Here is a 22,758-nt window from a genome sequence, read left to right on the forward strand (position 1 = left end):
AGCTTTCGTGAGCTACAGCTCACTTCATCGGATGATGCATTCGACGAAGTGAGCTGTAGCTCACGAAAGCTTATGCTCAAATAAATTGGTTTGTCTCTAAGGTGCCACAAGTACTCCTTTTCTTTTAACATTAATAGTTATTTAAACTTCAAAGATCAAATGACTGGACAAGAACCATTTGCTGGTGCTGAGGTAACATTTAAAGTAAACATACCAGCCTTCTGACTGCTGCTTGCTAGCCAAGTCAGCGGCCCCCTGAGATACAGAATCTCTGAATGTAAGCAAAGAAAAATTATGCTTTTCCACTTGATTATTTATATGGGTGGATGTAAGATGAAAGCCTGCTAGTTATGCTATAAAATGGATTGAATAAAAGTCGGACTTTGACCAGAACTTATAGTTCTGAGGCACGTGGGTACCTAGAATCCCAGGACAGATTAGCTATATAACCCTCACTTTTTATTTAAAGATCCACCACCAACACTATCACTTACCCCTGCTCTACTGACTTCCATCTTAGTATCTAAAGGCACTTTAGAAATATTAATGTATTAAGTCTCACAACACCCTTGTGAGATGGATCAGTGTTATCATTTTACAGATGGGGAAACTGAGTCAGAGCTATTAAATTGACTTTCACAAGAGCACACAGGAAATCTGTGGGACAGCTGTAAATTTATCCCCCCATTCAGCAAAGCACGTAAGCATGTTAAGCAGATGCTTAACTGGAGCCAAAACCTAGATTTCCTAACTCTCAGTCCTACGCTTTAACCACAAGATCATCTTTCCTTTCCTTAAAAGTAACACTTAAGTAACATATTCCCTTCATATGGTTACGTCACCTGGCTTTTGACCTAGCACCTCTTACAATTCTCAGTGTATCTGGGATATTTGACACAATCAAAGCAATCCTGGAAAGGGCAGTGTATCATAAACAAACAGGCAACATTTCTAAGTCTTTGTTTTTAAAACATTTCTAAGTCTTTGTTTTTAAAGAACTATATTCTTAGGAACATAAATGGTTATCTTCGTTCCCTCCTATTTCTTTGCTTCCTCTCTTTTCGTAATCCTTTCCCAAATGAAAGAACACTGGCATACAATATACTCTAATCCTCTATAAACTATGTCCATTATATGTACTATACACAGTTTAGGGCTTGATCCTGCAAAGTGCTCAGCATTCTGGCCCCAATCTTGCAAACACAAGTACATTCTTAACTTTAAGCACAAGTAGTTCCATTGACTTCAAACGGCAGCACTAACATACTTAAAGCTCAGAATATGCTGAAGTGCTCTGCAAGATTGAGCCCTTTGCAAGCAGCATAATTCTGATTTATGTTAGTTCAGGTTTTCTTCTAGATTTCTTTCAATAACCCAAAGCGTCAATCATAAGTTTAAACAACTCACAATATTTGGTGTTTTTCTTTAAGATCCTGCTTGTGGAGTCATGTTGTAAGTTTCTAGCCCTCATAGTTGCAGAGAAAAGCTTGAGAACCCTAAAGGCCCAAAAACCAGCAGGAAAAAACAACAACAAAAGACAATCCAAAATATTTATTTTTAAAATCTAATTATTTTTAAGCCAATCCCATTATTTTTGCATGCTTGGGATTATGCATTTATAAACATGATGGGCCATGTTCTGTACTGATTCACCCTGGGCAGTTCCAGTGAAGTAGGAAATGATGTAAATCTCAGCAGAACTTGCTCCACTATAAGGGTTAAGAATTTTATTTTCTACTTTATCATTAATACTGCCACTGACTTAATAGTTATTAATTTTTAAAGATTTAGTAGAGAAAAATCTTTCAGATGTAGCCAGGCACTAGTTTATTTGGGTATCCTCTATCATATAAACAGGAAAAAGAACAAAAGAATGGAGATTTCACAAACTCCTTACTACAGGATTAACAGCAGCAAACATTCAAAAGATGAAAGGAGAGGCTGGGTTTTTTGGGGGTGAGAGGGTGGGGTGAAACAAATCCACAAATTAATCCCTTACTTTTGTGGCAATCGTTGAATATGGTAGCATGTGGGGATATCATTTTGGATGCATAATATTAAAAATACTCCTTTTTGCAGAAAGTCAATGTCGAAAACAAGGTATTAAATGTGAAGAAAAGATTTTAGCAGCAATTGTGTCAAGGTATCGAAAACCAACTAAATTATTAATAATTAAGAACACCTGGATAATATTAGGTCAGTCTAAATCCCCAAAAGGGATCTTTTCTTTCTAAAATTAAGAATTGAATGCAGATTCTGAACAAGCAGTTTTGTTAACATTGGGACACTATCATTGTCTCAGTATGCCAGCCATAAAAAATCTTAGTCAAATCGGTGTACTGAGAATCAAGGAGCAGATGGTTAATTTTCTAGCCAGTCCAATTAACATGATAAAGGCCTTGCAAGCAATTAAAATTCAGTCAGAGAAAGTTCCTGGGCATGACAGGTTTTCAATAATCTCAGATCTCTGTGTTTGAGCCAGTATAGATATTTTTACATATGACTAATGACTCATATACTAAGGACAAACTTTTAGAGAGAAGCCAATTATTTTGGTATATTAAAAGGAAAGTTATCCTACAGCCTGCTCATCAGACAGACCAATCACAGAAGTTCTCCATTAATGTTAACTAGCAGGTTTCTTCTAAGATGCTTGCTGCTGGGCAGGAAGGGATATTACAACAGCCATTAGTAATAATTTGTACCAATCCAAATATATTTAATGAAAGAGTGCTTCCAGTTATCACTGAAAACATGGAGATCAATAAGATTAATGCTTTATTCATGCCTGTCAGTGCTGAGAGAGCATTCCGTTGTGTGAAGCCATATTTTAAGTCGGACTTACAACATACATTTGGTTTCAGTGATGGTTAATGTCTTACAGCAAGAGCTTTTGGATTGAGTAGCAATTCTATAGACTTGCCATCTTTGTATTCACAGTGGGATTGACCGTAACATTCTTTCCCCCTGTTTAATTTATTTATAGAACCTTTGGCAGAAAGGATTAAAACCTTTCTCCAATATTTCACTTGGTAGTTAAGAGAAAGAGATGGTTGCATAATGGTGGGGAAAATATATCCCAAGTCCCTGCTCAAACCCATTAACGCCTAAACTGCCAGCTCCTTGATGACCACATTTTTAAAGTTATCTATCTAGTATTGCTAACAGAAGTTTGTTTTTTTGATGGACTCACACTGACGAGGACACTTTGGGGGCAGAATGATCTACAGTCCAAGGCCTCTTTTCTTCTCCTGATATTTGCAAACAAAATATTTCTGTTTGAGAGAGAGAGATTTGTATGTAAAAATAATTCCCCAAGCAAGCAAGTTGCTTAACTCAACTACATGTTTAAAAATCCATGGGATGCCGTAGGCTACATTCTCAACAAATGTTCTTTTCAACTTCATCTACTATGGGTGAACCCAGCTTTGATCCTATTTAATTCTGATACCCTGGGAAAGTCTAGGCTCCAGGGGTCCTACGTTGAACTCTGAAAAGTATGATGTGCTGTGAAAAGAGCTAAAAATATCACAGGTTTACCTAGGATCACTTGTAATTGAACCATCTACCCTTCTAAGTGTCAAAATTTGATTCCCTAATTTTCAGGATCTGACAGCTGCAGCCAACAGCTTGCCAGCTTTGCCCCTATGTTCATTGTATTTCTGTTTGAAGTACTTAAAAGATTTCACAATCCCTGCAGCAGACAGACAATTTAGCCCTAGCGTTTTGTAGTTTGGTATCCAATGAATTGGTCCCTCCCTGCTGTTGCCTGTAAATTCCATCCGGCTGTGCAACTTCTTGAACTAGTTGTGACTGGAAAGCTGTATGTTCCTTTTCATGATTAGAGGAGAAGGCAAAACACTGGCTCCCAAAAACATAAGCCAGGACTGACCTTTCAGTGGATGAAGAGCTAAAAAGACCTCAACTGAAGATACAATTGCTGGTCTGAGAATCCAGGCAAAGAAGGTATTAATTTGAATGCCAAATCCAGCGAGTGCCATGCCATAAGGGGATACAGCAGCACTAGAGAGAGCAATTTGATAATAAATAATTAAAGATGTAAGATCACAGACATTAATGCCTAAATATAAGAGGAAAAGAACATGTTGATTTTACTACAGGACTTGGGAAGAAGATAGTTGTGTTAATAGCTAGCATTATCATTAAGACTCCATTTAATCCCTTTAAAAATCATGTACAAATACAAAAAGGAGAGGTGGAGATGTATCTCCCCGTGGGCACTCCACTTCAGATGCGCACACATCATGTGCCTTTGATAGGAGATTTTTCATACCAGTGCCCATTTGGCCCATGGATGTGCCCTATATATCCTTGTGCCCCATATGGAGACTATATAGGGCTGTGCAAGCGAACTGCCCTCAGTTCCCTCTCTACCGCAAAGTCCCACAGAGGAAACGCCGAAGCAAAGGGGAGGAGGGCGGGTAATGAAGCACCCATAGAGACACACGTCTCAAAGAACTCCAGTTATTGCACAAGGTAAGTAATCTCTCCTCCTTCTTCTAGTCTCCCTGTGGGTGCTGCACTTCAGGTGACTCCCAAGCAATAACCCCTTAAGGAGGTCGGAGTTTTCGAAGAGTCCATCAGAAAATAACTACATCGGCTACTGCAGCATCTGATCTTGCAGCATGAACCAAGCATAATGGGTGGAAAACATATGCACCAACAATCATGTTGCAGCATTGCAGATTTCAGCAACTAGAATGTCCTTGAGTATGGCTACAGATGCAGATTGTGATTTAGTAGAATGTCCAGTCATTTGTTGGGGAGGTAGAATCTCAGGGGAACCATAAACAGGCAATAATGCATCCAGAGATCCATTTAGAAAGTCTCTGAGTGAAGATAAAGACTCCACTAGACTTATCTGCAATAGAAACAAAGAGTCTAGGAGTCTTCCCGAATGGCCTAGTTCTGTCCAAGTAAAAGGCTGATGGGCTCTTAACATCTAGCATGTGCAAAGTAGATTCCTGTGTAGATTGATGTAGCTTAGGAAAGAAAACTGGAAGGTGAATAGTTTGTTTAATGCAAAACTCAGAAGAAACCTTAGGTAAAAATTTTGGATGGGGTCGTAATGATACCTTCTCCTTGGAGAACACAATAAATGGAGAGCCTGCCATTAGAGTCCCCATTTCCCCAACTCTTTGAGCAGAAGTGATGGCCATCAAAAAGGCCATCTTCACAGACAGATGTAGCAGTGAGCACAAGAATGTGTGGCTGAAAGGGCTGTTTGATTGAAAGGGCTGCTTGGTGAGCTGGTTAAGAACAAAGTTGAGATCCCGAAGTGACATAGGGGCTCTAATCTGCAGACAAAGATTCATAAGGTTTTTCAGGAATCTCGTTGTGATTGGATGAGTGAACATCAAGAAACCGTATACTGGCATGTGGAAAGCTGTTATTGCCACTAAATGAACCTCAAGGCAACTCAGAAAGCCCTGACATTTCCAACTCCAAGAAGTAATCCAGGACTGTGGAAAACGATGATGGGGCAGGTGTAAGATGGTGCCAGTTACACCAGAAACGATATCTTCTCCATTTCTGAAAATAAGTGTATCTTGTAGATTCCTTTCTGCTAGTTAAAAGTACATTTTGTACTCCCGATGAACACAGGCCGCCTCTTAATCCCGAGAACCACTGAGAAACCATGATTGTAGTTGCAGAACATTCAGAGTGGTGTGAAGTGTTTGACTTGCATCCTGAGATAACAGTCGAGGATTGCTCAGGAGCCACCTTGGAAGGCAAGAGTTGTGTTTGATGAGGTAAGGAAACCAAACCTGTCTTGGCAAAGCTGGTGCAATCAATCCAAATGAGCTTGGCTTGGTCCCGTGAGGACGTTTAAAGCGGTGGAGCTAGAGGATATGCATGCAATGAAGAAAGCAACTTCTAGAGATTGGGGATCGAGTCCCCCTTTAGAACAGAATTTCCTGCCCTTTGTGTTGGCTGCCATGGCTGAAAGGTTAACCTCTGGAAATTCCCAAGCTAGGAATATTTAGGAATAAAATTCCCAAGCTGAGGTTTCAAGAGGCCAACTCCCATTCATAATTTAGGGAGAAATGTCTGCTGAGGTTGTCTGTCCATAGTTTTGTAAACCCATCAGGTAAGAAGCTGAGATGACTATTTGGCTGGCTATGAATAAATTCCAACACTTTATCGCTTCAGTGCAGAGCAAGGGGGGAACGTGCTCCACCCTGATGATTGATATAATACATGCAAGTTATGTTGTCTGTCATGATCTTAATGGACTTGTTTTTGAGTAGGGGAAGAAAGAGAAGACAAGCATTTCTGACCGCTCTTAACTCCAACAGATTAATATACATGTGTTTTCCTGTTGTGAGCATTTGCCTTGGACTGTGTGAGGACTCAAATGTGCTCCCCATCCCAAGAGGGAAGTGTCTGATGTTAACATGACCATAGGGGGATTGTGGTTGAATGGGACTCCTGCACAAACATTGGAAGGATTCTTCTACCAGGTGAGTCTCTAAGGTGCCACAAGTACTCCTTTTCTTTTTGCGAATACAGACTAACACGGCTGTTACTCTGAAATCTACCAGGTGAGTGCCTGAAGGACTCAGCTGGGTACAGACACCTGCTTGTTCAGATTGTGTTTGTTGGGTACACAACTGTCGTGAGCCACTCCTGGAGACATCAAGGATGCAACCTAGCATTTTGTGTCACAAAAACGCAAGCTGCCATGTGTCCCAGCAGTTGCAAACATGTCCTTGGCTGGCCTGAGCTGCATTCTTTGGATAAGGTTCTTTAGAACAAGGAACCTGTCAGGAGGGAGGTAAACTCTGCCCTTAATTGAATCCAGAAACACTCCTATAAACAGTATTCGCTGTGTAGGAATCAAGATTGATTTCAAGATTTATCTATAGGCCTAGACTTTGAAATAGTGAAGTTGCTGTTTGAACTCACCTTCTGATAAGACCAACCTTTGAGGAGCCAGTTATTGAGGTAGAGAAAGACGGTTATTCTTAGATGATGGAGGTACGCAGCTACAACAGCCATGGGTTTTTGAGAACTCCCTTGGGGTGGAAGACAGGATGAAGGGTAGGACCCGGTACTAGTAATAGTTGTGATCAGTGTGAAATGAAGAAATCTTTGTGAGAGGGATGAATAGCTACATGGAAGTAGTCATCTTTGAGGTCAAGGATCTCAAACCAGTCCCCAGATTCCAGGGAGGGAATTATACCTGGTAGGAACACCATCCTGAATTTCAGATGTCTTAAGATGCTTATTCAATTGTCTGAGATCTAGTATTGGCCTCCAGAAAATATCTTGAGTAGAACCCTTTCCCCCTGGTTGAAACAGAACTAGTACTATGGTCCCTAGTCTTAGGATTGATGAGATCTCCTGTGTCAGTAGATGATTGTGAGAGGTATGGGTACTTGAAGAGGAATGGGAAAGGGGGGTGGGACAGTGGGATGGAGGTAAATCAGATATTATAACCTGATGTAATGGGCTCTAGTACCCATCTGTCCAATGTTACAGCCTCCCATGTTTGATGGAATAGAGAGAGATGATGCCCAAATTGAGCAAGGAGGGGCTGTGCCATGCAGCTGAGAAACTCCGGTTATTGTGTGGTTTGGACTCTTGACCAAACCATCAAAACTGGTGTTTGGATGATGTTGATGGCTTGGATGATGCAGTCAAGGTACTTGCAGGCTTCTTTTTAGAAAATCTTAACCTCTTAGCTGGTGGTTCTGGTGGCCTATGTAAGGCTGAAAATTGATCAAGACAGGATCTTGGCACCAACTGGGACCTGCTAAATTTTCTCTTACTTGTAGGTGTGTATATCCCTAAAGACCTAAGTGTTGCCCTGGAATCCTTTAGTGTATGAAGCGAGTTGTCTGTGTTGTCTACAAACAGCTTGTGGCCCTCTACATGTAAATTTTTCATAGTTGATTGTACTTCCTGGAGAAACCAGGCAACTGAAGCCAGGAAGCTCATTTCATTACTACTGTGGTGGAAATAGACCTAACTCCAGTGTTCGCTGCACCAAGTGAATCCTGCGGAGATGTCTTTGCCAAGAGCTGACCTTCCTTTATTACGCTGTTAAACTGTTCTCAGTGTTCCTGTGACAAATGCTCAATGAAAGCATTAAACTTCTCATAGTTCAGGTAGTCATATTTTGACATTAATGCCTGGTGATTTACTCTTCTGAACTGTAACATTGCCAAAGAGTAGCTTTTACATCCCAAAAGATGCAGACATTTCTGGTCCTTATATGGGGTAGCTTTTTGGGCATGTTGCCTGCTCCTTTCATTCACTGCATCCACGACCAGAGTATTTGGTTCTAGATGAGAAAATAATAATTCAGAATCCCTGTCCAGGATGTAGTATTTTTTATTGTCCTGCTTGCAAGTGGGGGCACTGCTGGAGTTTGCCAGATGGTCTTGGCTGGCTCAAGAAGGCCTTCATTAATTGGCAATCTGTCCAGGAGCTTGTGATGGGAATCTTGGACTTTTTGTAGGGGAATTTGCAGGGTGTCAGCAACCAACTTCATCAGGTTCTGGAATTGCCAAAAGTCATCATTTAATGACAGCAGTGGTGGCATTACTGCCTCATCAGATGATGATGAAGATATACTTGTAAGCAAAGGTAACCTCCGTGTCTGCTCTTGCTCCTCAAAGGTCTCCGCTGCTGACTGAGCGTGAAGGGAGGGATGGGGACTGAATCGGGCCCCCTCAAAATTGGTGGTGGTGGTATACTGCACATGAATCCCAGTAAAGCCAATGAGGAGGACTATAAGGCATGTGGGGAGGTATCCTTTGTTGGTTGTCCCAAGTGTTAATAGGCAGGCGTCTGGTATCCTGCCTTTCTTGCAAGTGCATCGGGGAACATCTCCTGGAGTATATTGGAGAGCCTTCAATGGAAAGTTCCAAATCTGAGTCAGAATGCTCCTCCACATATTGTACAGGAGGTGACAATCCTGCTTCATGGATAGTATAAGTTGGGGAGGAGGTAGGTCTTTCAAAAACATGAGCAGTCGGTGACCAGGCAGATCTTGGCACTAAGAGGTGTCTGGAGGTTACAAGGAGGGGTGACTCAGACTCATTCGGTACCAAGAGGTCTTTAGTATAGTGGAACTCCTGAGGTACCAAGAGCACAACAGAACTTGGTAAGGGCACTGATGATGTTCCCGATGCTGTTGTCCGAAGCGCTGTACTCAGGGTATCATGGATTCCACTAAAGCTGTTCTCTTGGCAACAGAAGTCTTTGGTACCGAGCCATGAGGAATGGGACTTAGTTGAAGTCTTAGAGTGCTTTATGGTACGCGAAGTGCTCGGAGCCTCACTTGCACCTCTCTTGGGGTCTGAGGTCTCTGGTGATGGAATCTTCTTTGAGGAGTAACTCTCTGTCCTGCTCCTCTGATCCTCTCCTTAGTCTGAGTGGGAAGCTCTTGGTACTGCCAGCACAGTTATTGGTACCTCACTCATGGAGAGTATTGGAAACTAGGTTCTCAATGCCGCCATCACTTTGGAAGCTTTCAGTGATCATGATCTTTACATCAATGGGGCATTAAGAGAACAGGAGAGACTCTGTACAACAGGGGGCTCTCTGCACCTGGGTCTACAGCTGATCTTAAGGCCTGCTCCATCACTAAGAGACTATACTTTATTTCCTTGTTTTTACAGGATCTTCCCTTAGAAGAAGTGCAGATCTTGCACTTGCTGGGGATATGAGAGTCTCCAAAACAATGTATGTACTGGGAATGCCCATCGGCCATCACCAAGGGGGATGGCTTCTTGAAACAAGAGGAATCCCAGACAGAAGAAAAATTTGTTTGGACCCCTCAATAGGGGAAAAATTAAAACATAATTATACACACACATTTTTAAGAAAAGAAAAGCACGAACAACCATTACAACAACTATAAGGTTATTAACTAAATATACTACTACTAAAGAACTAACTACTAATGCAAAGCACAAATAGGCACACACTAAACTCCAACTCTGGTTGAAGGTGGTTGAGAAGGAACTGAGGTCAGTTTGCCCATGCAGCCCTATATAGCCTCAATATGGGGCACGAGAATAGGTAGGGCGCATGTGCAGGTCAAACTGGCACTGCTACCACAAAGTCGCAGGGCGCATGCTCACCTGAAGTGGAGCACCCACAGGGACACTACTCAAAGAAGAATCTGTGTTATTGAAACATTAAGCTTGCACAAGTAAGCATTCAGTTGCTAGAAAGTGCAAAAGTTAAGGTTGGTTGTGAAACCTAACTCTGTCCCCACTGAACATATACATTACAGTACAGTCTACAAGCCTGATTCACCACTACATTACTCAAGTTTAGCCTTAGATTCACACTGGCGTGAAGATGGAGTTACACACTGGTGAATCAGGCATTATAAATTTATGAGCACATCATCTTAGATCCCAGGGTGTATTTAAGGTTGGCTAGATAAGTGGTGAGCCGAGATCTCTGCTTAACGTACAATAACTTTTGCCTAATCCTCTCCTTCCCCCACATTTGTTTGCCTTGTCCACTGGTCCTGTCTTAGCATAATTTAGACTGCAAGTTCCTTGGCGTCAGGATCATCTTTTCAATGGGTGTTTGTACAGTGCTAACACAATGGGACCCCAGTTCTGGATCGGGGTTCTTAGGCACTACTGCAATACTAATAAAAAATAAAAAGAATAAGATTGTAGAAAAATTGTATTATATCGTGATTCATTATTGAGAAATAGTGTGCGTTCCCTTGGCTCTGCACCAAAACCTGTTTTCTGTAAAACAGGAAGCATATTAAAAAAAAAAAAAAAAAAAAGGCAGCAGGCACTTTTTCCAAAATAGCGGTGGCTTCTAAAATGAAGACTTAAGAAGATGTGAAAAGCAAAATAAAAGAGCATATCTGAACACAGGCAACACATCTTATGTACAAATATTCTCTTCAGCTTTTCCATCTTGGGCCATATCCCTTGCTCCATGCTATGACCCAGCCATGCAACCTGAATATTTTGTCATCGAATGTCTTTCTGGTACCTGAAACAAAGCACCCTGATTTACTGTATTACCTGACTGTCTAACAATTCCTGGATAAAAACAAATTGTTCCTGTCAGATGTTGCCACAACATGAAGTTTCTTTCATTTACTGTACAGTACATAGGTTTCAGAGTAACAGCCATGTTAGTCTGTATTCGCAAAAAGAAAAGGAGTACTTGTGGCACCTTAGAGACTAACCAATTTATTTGAGCATAAGCTTTCGTGAGCTACAGTTCACTTCATCGGATGCATACTGTGGAAACTGCAGAAGACATTATATACACAGAGACCATGAAACAATACCTCCTCCCACCCCACTCTCCTGCTGGTAAATGGTCTCTGTGTATATAATGTCTTCTGCAGTTTCCACAGTATGCATCCGATGAAGTGAGCTGTAGCTCACGAAAGCTTATGCTCAAATAAATTGGTTAGTCTCTAAGGTGCCACAAGTACTCCTTTTCTTTTTGTACAGTACATAGATATGCAGTATTTTCCTGGAGATAAGACAGAGTGTTTGTGGATATCTCTTTTGTAAAAAATTGCTGCTGAGTAATTAATCATTTCTTTCTGAATACTGGGGATGTCATGAAGCACAGATTGCCTGCTTCCAAATTTTATTTAAAAAGCTGTCTGACTTTGACAAGCTGGACCCTGGGGCTAAAGAGCTGATGGTGGTGAGAAATCCAATCCTGTGGTTTTGTTATTACTATTACTCATATAGCACCATAGATATGCCTAGTGCTTTACAAGACAGGAAAGAGCTGACAGCCTAAAGCCTTGATCCTGCAGATTTACTTAGGTCTTGCTAACATGAGTATTCTACTGGAGTCAACCGAACCATTCACTGTACTAAACACTACCCTGGATAGGAAGTTCCTGTTGTTGCCTCCACCTGTTTTCAGCGTGATTTAGGGAGGAGGTGGGAAAAGAGCAAGTGGGAAGGCAGTACGAACAAGCAAGTTGCACTAGAGTAATGTGTCCCTCTTGAGGAGTAAACAGTTATTTTATTACTTATGGAAGAGAATAAACATGCACAGGTGCACACACGCACGTGCACATACACATACTTTTAGTGTGTAAGGCTCCTTTGAAGGAAAAGTGATATTTGAGGAGAGAGTTAATGGAGGAGCCATGGCTGATGGGATCCAGACGGGAGTTCCCCACACAGAGTAGTACATAAGGGCTTGTCTACACTGGCACTTTACAGCGCTGCAACTTTCTCACTCAGGGGTGTGAAAAAACACCCCCCTGAGCGCAGCAAGTTTCAGCGCTGTAAAGCGCCAGTGTAGACAGTGCCCCAGCGCTGGGAGCCGCACTCCCAGCGCGGGTAGCTACGCCCCTCGTGGAGGTGGGTTTTTTAGAGCACCGGGAGAGCTCTCTCCCAACACCGTGCCGCGACTACACAAGCCACGTTAAATCACTGCCGCGGCAGCGCTTTAGTGTTGCCCAGTATTCCCTCTAATTTTTGGCAGGCCGTGTGTGCAAAAAATTTCTTCTGTGCAAATTGTTGTGCTTCTGTGCAAATTTTTGTGCACGCGGTGTTTCGCTGTGTGCGTACGGTTTAGGATCTGTGTGCGTGCGCACACGCGCACAGCTTAGAGGGAACAGTGGTTGCCAGTGTAGACTAGCCCTTTCTTAAGAAGGCAAGATGTGGGCATGGGAAAACATCACTAAGGATCACTCCAGTATGGGCTAAGCAAAGAACATATGCAGGAGAGTGAAAAGAAACAAGAGGTAAGAAGGTGGATTCAGCTAAGGCAGGCTTTGTCTTACTGATTCTGCCTGCCTCTGCTCCCTCAATATGGGTGACAGTTTTTTCCACATGAGAGGAAGTGTAAAATCGGGAAAGTCAATTTGGCATGGCAACAAGCTGTTGCCCAGCTACAGCAGCCTGACACTTCACAAATCTCCTAAGAAGAAAAAGCTTCTTTGAGGTGTGCAGCTTCAAATAAAGCTTTGCCTGCGCCAAACTGAATGTAGAGTCAAAATCTGTGTTACAAATAAACTTCAAGTGGGTCTGGGAGAACAGAAAGGAAAAAAAAAAGAAAAAGTAAAACGTATCTGGATAATGAACAAATGGTATTAAATCATGTTTCATGTCATTGCTGATCATTTCACTCTATGATGATGTGTCCTAAAGAGAATAAAATGTAAATTTGTGGATTTTTTTATTGTACATCCCTTAGCAAAGTGAACTACCTGACTTATCTCTGAATTCTGATTACTTGTGACTGAACCATGATTATTAGCAAGACCAAACACCATTATTTATTATCATTCCAACGATGAGATGGACTCTGACATTATTTTGACATGTGACACTAAAAGGCTAAGAGATACCAACAACTCTAGTTCACATTATATGTGAATATTTATGCACGATTTGGGTAAAACATTAACAACCTGAAAATAGCCGCAAATCAAATGTTTTAAAAGCTTTGTTGTAGTATAAACTATGGAAAATATTGTTATTTATCTGATTGCGTGAAGTTAAAAGAAAAGTCTTAGAACAGTCTTTGATATCAAATTCTAAATTATACTTCGCAAGAAAGTAGATACCTAATTTAGTTACAACATTGTCATTTTCTTTGATGTGAACATTCCATAAAATGTTGATAAGCTACTCTAGTAACTGTTACCAAATTGTAAAGTTCCACTGGAAATGCTCCATCTTTTACCTTCTCTCATCCTCCCCAACCCCATTGCTACCTCAGCTCACCTCATCACCTTTCAAAACTTCTGTGCCATCCAACTCACGGGCCTGGTTTGCTTTCTGTAACATTTGCTGCTCCATGTTTGACATCTCCTCCTTGGCAGCCTGAAGCTCTTCTGCCTTGGCTTCTTTCTTCCGAGAAATTATGGATGCCTGTGGGATTATCAGATGTCAATTTGGATGAGCAAAGTAAAAAGTGCACTTGGTCACCCATGGTTAACCATCAATAAAATCTAACCGTTAAATTTTAAAATTCAGGTGGGGTAAAATTGAGACTGTAAAGAAAATAGTAGGGAGGAAATTGACTATTAAGGAGAAAATTTCATTGTTAACATGCCCCTTTGAAGGTATACTGGAAGTAAATAATAACAACAGTAGAAGTGGATTAAATCCTGAATCCATTTTGGTCAATTGCAAAATTCTGATTGACTTCACTGGAACCAGGATTTCACCCAGAGCACTTATGTTCCAGATTCACGTTAAACATTTATATTTCAGATTAATGTTAATATTTTTACATTTAGCTTTAATTTCTGTAACTTAATTTTTAATTTGCATTAAAGAAAAAGAGGTGTAGACTACTGTTGCTCAGTTTAATTTGTTTAGTCTTTTTTGTGCATACGTAAAATGCACTAAGCAGGCTTAACTGGAAAGGTATCCAAGATTTTGCAAGATTTCAAAATGTCATAATATGGATTTTTATAAAAGCTACATATTTCTGTAGGTTGGAGTTAACTAGCAACAGAACAGAGCCATTAAATCTGTGCAACCTAGAAAAAGACAACGAGGAAAGGAATAAAGGATTACAGGTTATTTCACCCTTTTGAGCCTCACAGAGATAGATTGGTTTTTAAATGAAAGTTTCACACCATGTATACTATATAGTATTTTTAGTGTTGCCTAACATTTCATGGAAAAATTAATGTGTTTAAGAACATAGGTGTAAAACAGATTAGAAAAATAAAGCATTTTTATATCAGAATTTTTTTTTCCCAAGAATCAAACACTAAAGTTATAACATGCAACCTAGTGTTTTTGGCATATTAAAATAAAATATAGCCACAAAGGTATTGTCAATGCTAGCTTCTCCTCACTGGACTAAAGGAACATCTTTTTTTCTAAATATATATCAGAGGTGATTCTGCCTACATGACATCTCAGCTCTTAGCTTCTTAAGATTATCCACAGAGACAAACTGTGGTGAATACATGTGATGATTTTGTAAAGTTGACTATACTAATTGTGGAACTGAGCAGAGAATTTCACTCAAGCTGAATTCCTGGAATGTTTGCCCCATAGAACATCAGAGCTTTATATTAGTAGCCAGATGGTTTTTTGTACAATACATTATGTAGCATGCTTCTCTTGGGCAACAAAATACATCTTGACACAACAAAGACGAAATACTTCAGATCACATTTGCAACTAAAAATAATATACATTCTACCATTAAATTACAATTTTTACCCAATAAATTTGAAAAATATTTTTCCGTAACTGTAGAAATGGTCATGAACAATGCCAGTAAAATTCAAAGTCACACAGGTTATTGGGAAATAAATCTAATATTTTACTATATAAGCCCTAGAAATGGTCAAATTTCATAAATTTTGGTCTATAATGTGTGGATTTATCATGTCTTGACCAAGAGCATTTGTTTTTTGCTTTCTTTTCACTTTAAGTCTGTAACATATGTTCTGAAATAGAGACAACTGGGAAAATGCTATGATACATGGTCACACACAAGAAATGGGATATGACTGGTAGTAAGAACTGCAGTGATTACTGAATCAGGATCTAGGCTTTTCTCTTTTAGGAATTGTCTACACTTGGAAGTTTACCAATATAGCTGTTCCGGAATAAGCCCCAGTGTGAATGCTCTTATTCCTGAGGAGCTATTTCAGTAAATTTCCAAGTGTAGATTAGCAACTCAGTAATGAGCATGCAATATATATAGGCCAATCCTGGAACGTGCCCCAACTACCACTAACTTCTATAGGAGCTGAGGGCACCTTTCAGATGTTAGGCCTAGAATACAGACTCTCTACTGTGTCTAACACACAAAGCCTACAGGCCTGATCCTGTAATTGCTTATCATCAGGCTTAGTCCCACTGCAGTCAATAGGACTATGCCCAGCAGTAAGCAGTTGAAGGATATATAATGTAAATATACTGGTGTTCAACTGTTATTTATTTATTTTTCATGTCTTTCTGTTTAATTTAGTTTTTCAGAAACAAGTAAAGAAAAAAAGACAACACAAGACTGTAGATAACAGTCAGTCAATTTGACAGGATTTTGCTGCTTACAAAAAAGCTTTTGTTCCTTCTCACCTGTTGTCGATACATGGAAAATTTACTATCAATTGGCTCATACTTCATCATTCTCTTTTCAATCAGTTGATTAATTTGAGCATTGACTTCATTTATCTGAAATAAAGAGTGGAAGATGGAGAAAATGCCGTATTTCTTACTAAATAAACATTAGCAGAGTTAGAGAAAACAGAATATTAATACTTTGTCCTCTCTCTAAGGATATCAAAATGCTTTGCAAACTAATGAATTTAGCCTCACAACACACTTGTAAGGAAGTATTATCAGACTCATTTTAAAGATGGAGAAACAGACACAAAAAGGTTAAGTGACTTGCCAAGGTTGCACAGGAAGTCTGATGCAAAGCTAGAAATACAGCCCATGTCTCCAAACTCCCAGTCCTATGCCTTAACAACATTCTGTGTTAAGGAGTCCCTCCAAACTAAGGCCTTGATCCTGCAAAAGGAATTGGGTTGATGGACTCTTACAGAGAAAAGGGATGATGTTACAATTGCTTTGTGTGCCCTGATTAGATCAATGACCAGCTATAATTCTTCTTTAATAAGCCATTTATCACTAGTCTGAAGAGGAGATAGATTCAAACTAAATGGCACCCAGTTCCACTATAATTCTGAAGATCCCAGGACCCACTTGCCCCAACAGTACAGTATGTTCCTTCTACTCCTCCAAGACGGGCTCATTTTGCTTCTTCTCCCAAAACCTTGATTTTCCTCCTCTGTGAGCCCACCTTAGCTGGCAGCCAGTCAACAGGAGCCAAGATAATATACCGATCCCTGATACTCTTAACTCTGACTCACTGCTACATTGGGTGTTCCCTGTAACCATGGAGCCCAGAGCCGAAGCATCCTGCCTTAATTCTCTGCTGCCTAGAAAGATATGTGCTAATAAGCAAATCCTGTGGAAGTGTGCTGCAATCAGAGGGAACTCTAAAAGTAACACAGGCATGGTACTGGGCACTACCCTAGCAATTCTGCGGGCAACAGATGTGTGTACTTTGAAGACCAAATATGTCAAGACTATTGCTTAATAATGGTGTACAGAGACTTCCAAATACTGAGACTCCTGAACTCTTCCTCCTCTTTGTGGGGATTCTCTTTTATTATTTCTAAAGGTATTAACTCTCTGTGGGAATGGGTGTGAATTCAAAGAAGGAATGAATTCCCTTATATCAGTGATTCCCAAACTTTTTAATGCCATGACCCCCTTTGGGCTAATCTCAGTTAATGTAATCCCCAGACTGAGCCCAGGAGTTGAGAGTGAGTCTATCCCATGAGGGATGCCCTCAGAAATTCCTCTCATGGTATGCTGGGCTAGGGGGAAGAGGGCCAGGTCCTGCCCTTGGGGGTGAGGTGTTGGAACGTCTGGCTGGGCTGAAAGAGGTGTTAAGTGTGGGAATGGGACTTTTTGGGGTGGGAGAGAGAGGTGAAGGGAGTGAAGATGGAGTTTTGGGGGGGTCTAATGGGAGTAAGTCAGGGTGCTGTCCAGCATCGACCGAGCTCAGGAAGAGGCATCAACACCAGTTGCAGGTGGCACTGAAGTGGGTGGAGGGTATGAACTCATGCTGCAGACCTGGATGCACACATCTGGCTTGGACAGCACCTGGTACCAGCAGCCTCTGTTATGATCAAAGTAAAGCCAATGACAGTACCATGTCCTCCCATACTCTGACTGGTATATTCTTTAAGAATGACTCCATTATTAAAACTACAGATTAGATCTGAAACCTTAAAATAGCAGTGTGATTCACCTTTGGAACCTTTGCCATCCACCGCAGTGTGATTATGTTTGGGAATTAAAAACATTTATTTAAGGATTTAGGGCAGAAATAAGACAGTCGATGCTTACATAAGTCCAGAAGACAAACTAGTTGGATTTTTAGTCAACATACCTTAGTTTCAAGTTCATTGAGATCCGATTGACCCATAGCCGGCTCTGAAACCACTTTTTGTAGGAAATACAATGATTGCTTCTTAGTTTCTAGTTCTCTAGGAAATTTTTCAGAGCACAGATATGAATTGAACTTTATCTCCTCTTCCAGTCTCTTCATTAAGCCTTGAAAAAAATATTAAAGCAACATGTGTCTAAACAAAGGAATGTAGAGGGTAATTAGGTTTCATTCCAACATAACTGTAATTTAACCAACACATCAAGCTATTTGCAACAGATTACAATAATTAGAGCATAATGCTTGAGCCCGCTACTCAAAACTGAAAGGAATACCTAGTTGTTTCATTTATACTTTAAATTCTGGTTATCTCTTTAAATAAGAGTAACATATAATACAGCAAACTACATGTGTTTCCCTTCCAAATTTCCTTCTTCAGGATTTAACTACAATAAAATCCCCTCTTCTGTGAAACTCCATTAATCTGAATTTGGATACAATCTCCAATTTGCAGCACTCAAATGAAAAGTCTCACCATCCTCATTCAAACAAACACCATGAGCTCCATTTCATTCAGAAAACTGGGTTGTGTAGTACTTTTTTGTTATACTAAAATTGATGTGGTTTTGGACTACATTTATACAAAGTTCTAGAAGAGGGTGACCAAATATAGGCAGCTTATGTGTATCCATCTTCTTATGTGTATTCAGAAAAAGGGGTGGCCAAGCACAGCACAAGTCTGGTGGCTTGCTCAGGGCTTCTCTAAAACTCTCACGCCTCAGGACCTCCAGGGTTGAAGCATCAAAGTAAGCATCATGACACAGATGTGCACACAGACAATCCCAGGCACATATGGATTACTTCAGCCCCAGATAGGAATTACATGGAGGTGAGGAAAGGAATCTCTGTCTGTCTGCTCTTAGCACCACTTCTGCATCATTACTATACCTGACCCTGCCCTCTATCTGTGACTCAAAATAGAACAGGTCTAGAATTTGACCCATTTTCTTTAATAAGCATTTGTAAGTGTTCTAATATGGGCCTTAGTGAGAGTTTGTCCTGTCTGATGTGCAAATTTCTGATAGTCTCTGACCCTGTTCAGCCTGATTCTCATTTACAGTAAGGCCCCTTTACACTGCTCTGGCAGGGTATAGGAGCCTAAAAGTGAATGATTTGCAATTTATGCTCACTTTAAGACTCCTTCAAACTGCCAGAGTTCTCTTAAAAAAAAAAAATCACACAACTGTACATTGATTAAGAATACTGAAAATGAAAATGAAATAGAAAAAGACAAGAAGAAATTGCTGAGGTTTCTGTCCATGGATGCAACAGGAGAGAGCATTGTTTGCTCTGTAGAAGCCTGATGTGCACTGCCTGTTACCAAGCTTATGACCACTTTGCTCTTGCTAGGTATAGTAGGTTAGCCTATTTTCCTGCTAATTCAGAAAGGAACATTAATACATCCAGATAAGTAAAATTCACAACCAGTGGGAAATTAGTTTACTCTGTCAAGTAGCTGTGAGATTTTTAAAATTACATTGTACAGTCTTCTGATGACAGTAGGTGGTAATAGCTCAATTAGTTCTCTAAGATACTAGTGCCAAGGACTATGATTTGGAAAGCATACACAAGATAATATGACAGTGGGGAGAGGTATTTTAGAATATTTTCATCGGTTTGATGGACACAAAAAAGACTAGTGGTGCTGTAGCTATCCAAAGTGCTTTAGAAGCATGGCTGTTATTTTCATGGTTGTCACAGATATTACAGAAAACGTTAAATTAGCTATGCCAAGAAAAACATGAAATTCAGACTCTGCCAGTTTTTCACTTATTGCACACATGCAGGGAAAAACCTGAGACACATGGATATGATTGATCCTGCTGAGACAGGGATGGAAATGCAGGAGGCAGGTGGGAATGGGACCAGGGCTCGGGTCAGCTGGCCTGCCCTTTGGTTTTCTCAGGCTGAGGGTCTGGAGGTCTTGCCATTGAGAACAACAGAGGGAGAAGGTCAAAACAACATGAGAAACAGGCCTATGAAAAAGGGGTCATGACTCTCCTGTAGTTATTTACATCTGGAAAGTGGGGAGGGCCAGATCCTTTTTGCCCTTCTATTTTCAATAGTTTTTTTAGACAGAAGCGGGGAGAGTCCTCATTTCAGCTGCCGTAAGGGAATTAAACCAGATGGAAGAGAGGAAAAGGTCTTAAAAACATAGAAGAAAAACAGCCACCCCCAGAGAAAGCAGTACTATTAATGAAGTAAAACTGACACAATCCAAAAGTGAGTGAATTCTTCACTTCCATTCCAGCAGTTTATAAGGATAATTTGTTTATACTGACCATTTAAACATGTGCTTAGAAAATAGATATTGCCCTACAAAATGTACTGTTTTACTCCATGGAATATGTCAAGTGTTTCCATTAAAAAATACAATTAATAAAAATGCAGCCTTAATGGTGACTTCAGAACTGGGATAGAATGTGTAGGTTCATGCAGTCGCCATTATGCACTCAGCAATACTCACCTGCCACCTTGCCCATTAGAATCTGATTTATCCAAAGGAAATGCAGGCCAGCACAGCAGAGTTATGATTCACCTTTTTCCAAAAATGCTGTGATTTTAAACTTTCACCAGGCCTTTCATCAGAGTTGAGTCCCTTCTGCCCATGGTTAGTGTTTCAGCAGAAACACAGCACCTCTACAACTGCAGCAACCTCTCCCACATACACAGTGTAATAAACTTCAGCATCAGCACTGAATAGGAACACAATCCCTGGTTTGGGATATATAACCCTGGCCCTTGGCATGGAAACAAAAGTGATGCCAACTGATTTACCCTGACACTAACTGCTAGTTTTTTAGTTTAGGCTGATTTCTAGCTTTCCAACTTCCTTTTAAATAAGAAAGGGAGGTTACAATATATGTAACCTTATAGATTCATAGAATCCAAGGCTAGAAGGGACCATTAGATCTAGTCTGACCCCCTATATAACAAAGGCCGTAGAACGTCTCCACAATAATTCCTAGAGCAGATTTTTTAGAAAAAACATCCAGTCTTGATTTAAAAGTTACCAGTGATTGGGAAACCACCACGAACCTTGGTAAATTTTTCCAATGGTTAATTACCCTCACTTAAAATGTATGCCTTATTTCCATTCTGAATTTGTTTAGCTTCAACTTCCAACCAGTGGATCATAACTTTCTATGATATGCTAGATTGAAGAACTCCTTATTAAATATTTGTTCCCCTTGTAGGTACTTATAAACTGTAATCAAGTAATCTTAACCTTCTGTTTGTTAAGCTAAATAGATTGAGCTCTTTAAGTCCTATAAGGCATGTTTTCTAATATTTTAATCATCTTCATGACTCTTTCCTGAGCCCTCTCCAATTTATTAACATCCTTCTTGAATTGTGGGCTCCAGAACTGGACACAGTATTCCAGCAGTGGTCGCACCAGTGCCAAATATGGAGGTAAAATACCTTCTCTACACCTACTTGATATTCCCCTTTTTATGCATCCCAGGTTTGCACTAGCTCTTTGGCCAAAGAGTCATATTGGGACCTCATGTTCAGCTGATTATCCACCATGACCCTCAAATATTATTCTTTATATCTAATGCTACTAACATTTCTAAATATCCCACTGTACATATTGTAATCAAGCTAAAAATTCTAATCAAGCATTTCCAGAGGAGCAGGGACCAACTGGCTTCAAGGGGCTTGAACCTGCTGGTATTTGGGTTTATTTCTCCACAAGCTGATAGCTATTACCAAGCTACTAAATTTTGATTGCTCCTTATACCTTGAATGCTCCTGAAGGTACAGTAAAGCAGTGAAACAAGTCAAAACTTGACAACTTGATGGGAAAGTGTAAACACTGATGACTAACCTACTCAGTTTCCTTCACAAATAATTTTGGAATATTTTACTCTCTGTGGGATTAGACATATGGGGAAGTAGCTACCTAAATGCTATTTCTGCAGTTTAACTGAAACTTTTTAAAACAGTGTTTGACAATGAATCATGCTTTTTTCAAATTCCCAGGCTAGAAGGCAGAGAAGCAAGTGTACTTTAAATCTTTCCATTACATACATCAAAATCTCATTTTTAATTTTTTCAACTCTGACTTTCTCTCTCTCTAAACAAGCTGTACAGTAAGTTTGGTTCAGTGCCCAAAGGTTATTTTAGCTGAGATTTCTGCCAACCACATATTTACATGTGAAAAGCTATTAACAGCAATTCCTAATGTTTTCCATTCAGATTATTTTATTACAGGAAAGGGATGGGCAAAGAGTTACTTAGTGCTTGCTCAGTTATGCAGGAATTAGGCAACTTTCTTGCCCTGATTCTATTAATGAACATAAATTCAGACTTGCCTCAGCTCTCAGGCTCTTAGTTCTTTCCAAGCTGCTAATTGTGCAAATCTGTACCATAAACATTTGCAACATTAACCGATCTGATAAAAAAAATGAGGAACATACAGTTAGTGGCCTCCTGACAAACTGTTGGTTTAAGTGACTTGCTCAACATCACATAGGAAGACCATGACGTAAGCAGGTCTAGAACTGACTTCTCCTGTGTAGAATTCACATGCCTTAACCATAAGATCATCCCTTCTCTTCCTGCAGTCACCATCTTTTTCTTTTCACCACTTCCAATTTGTATCGCAAGTCAGGTATGGATGCTACAGACACTTCCATTACACAGCCCTAATTCATTTCCTGACCACCACCCATACTAGGCATTGAATGAAGCAGGCATCCCGTGGAAGAAAACAGTATATATCTATGTAATGAAAGACTATCATAATGAATGCGCGCA

The 22,758-nt window shown here is 40.2% G+C and overlaps 1 protein-coding gene and 1 long non-coding RNA gene across 9 annotated transcripts in view; one reads left to right on the forward strand and one right to left on the reverse strand.

Moving 5' to 3' along the window:
- The window catches only part of IFT81 (intraflagellar transport 81), a 66,713-nt gene that overhangs the window by 24,891 nt on the left and 19,064 nt on the right, over positions 1 to 22,758 (reverse strand). For all 8 annotated transcript variants that reach the window (XM_043529229.1, XM_007058284.4, XM_043529227.1 and 5 more), the window contains exons 9-11: positions 17,938 to 18,101; positions 16,050 to 16,145; positions 13,725 to 13,871 (exon numbers count right to left, since the gene is read on the reverse strand). In XM_043529229.1, coding sequence (XP_043385164.1) covers positions 13,725 to 13,871; positions 16,050 to 16,145; positions 17,938 to 18,101 — 407 coding nt within the window. The remainder of the gene's footprint in view (positions 1 to 13,724; positions 13,872 to 16,049; positions 16,146 to 17,937; positions 18,102 to 22,758) is intronic.
- On the forward strand, positions 5,760 to 10,805 carry LOC122463020. The gene is made up of 2 exons (XR_006285961.1): positions 5,760 to 6,485; positions 9,654 to 10,805. It is a non-coding gene; the product is annotated as an uncharacterized LOC122463020 (long non-coding RNA).

The sequence above is a fragment of the Chelonia mydas genome, chromosome 15, assembly GCF_015237465.2.
Source record: "Chelonia mydas isolate rCheMyd1 chromosome 15, rCheMyd1.pri.v2, whole genome shotgun sequence".
Taxonomy (NCBI): Eukaryota; Metazoa; Chordata; order Testudines; family Cheloniidae; genus Chelonia; species Chelonia mydas.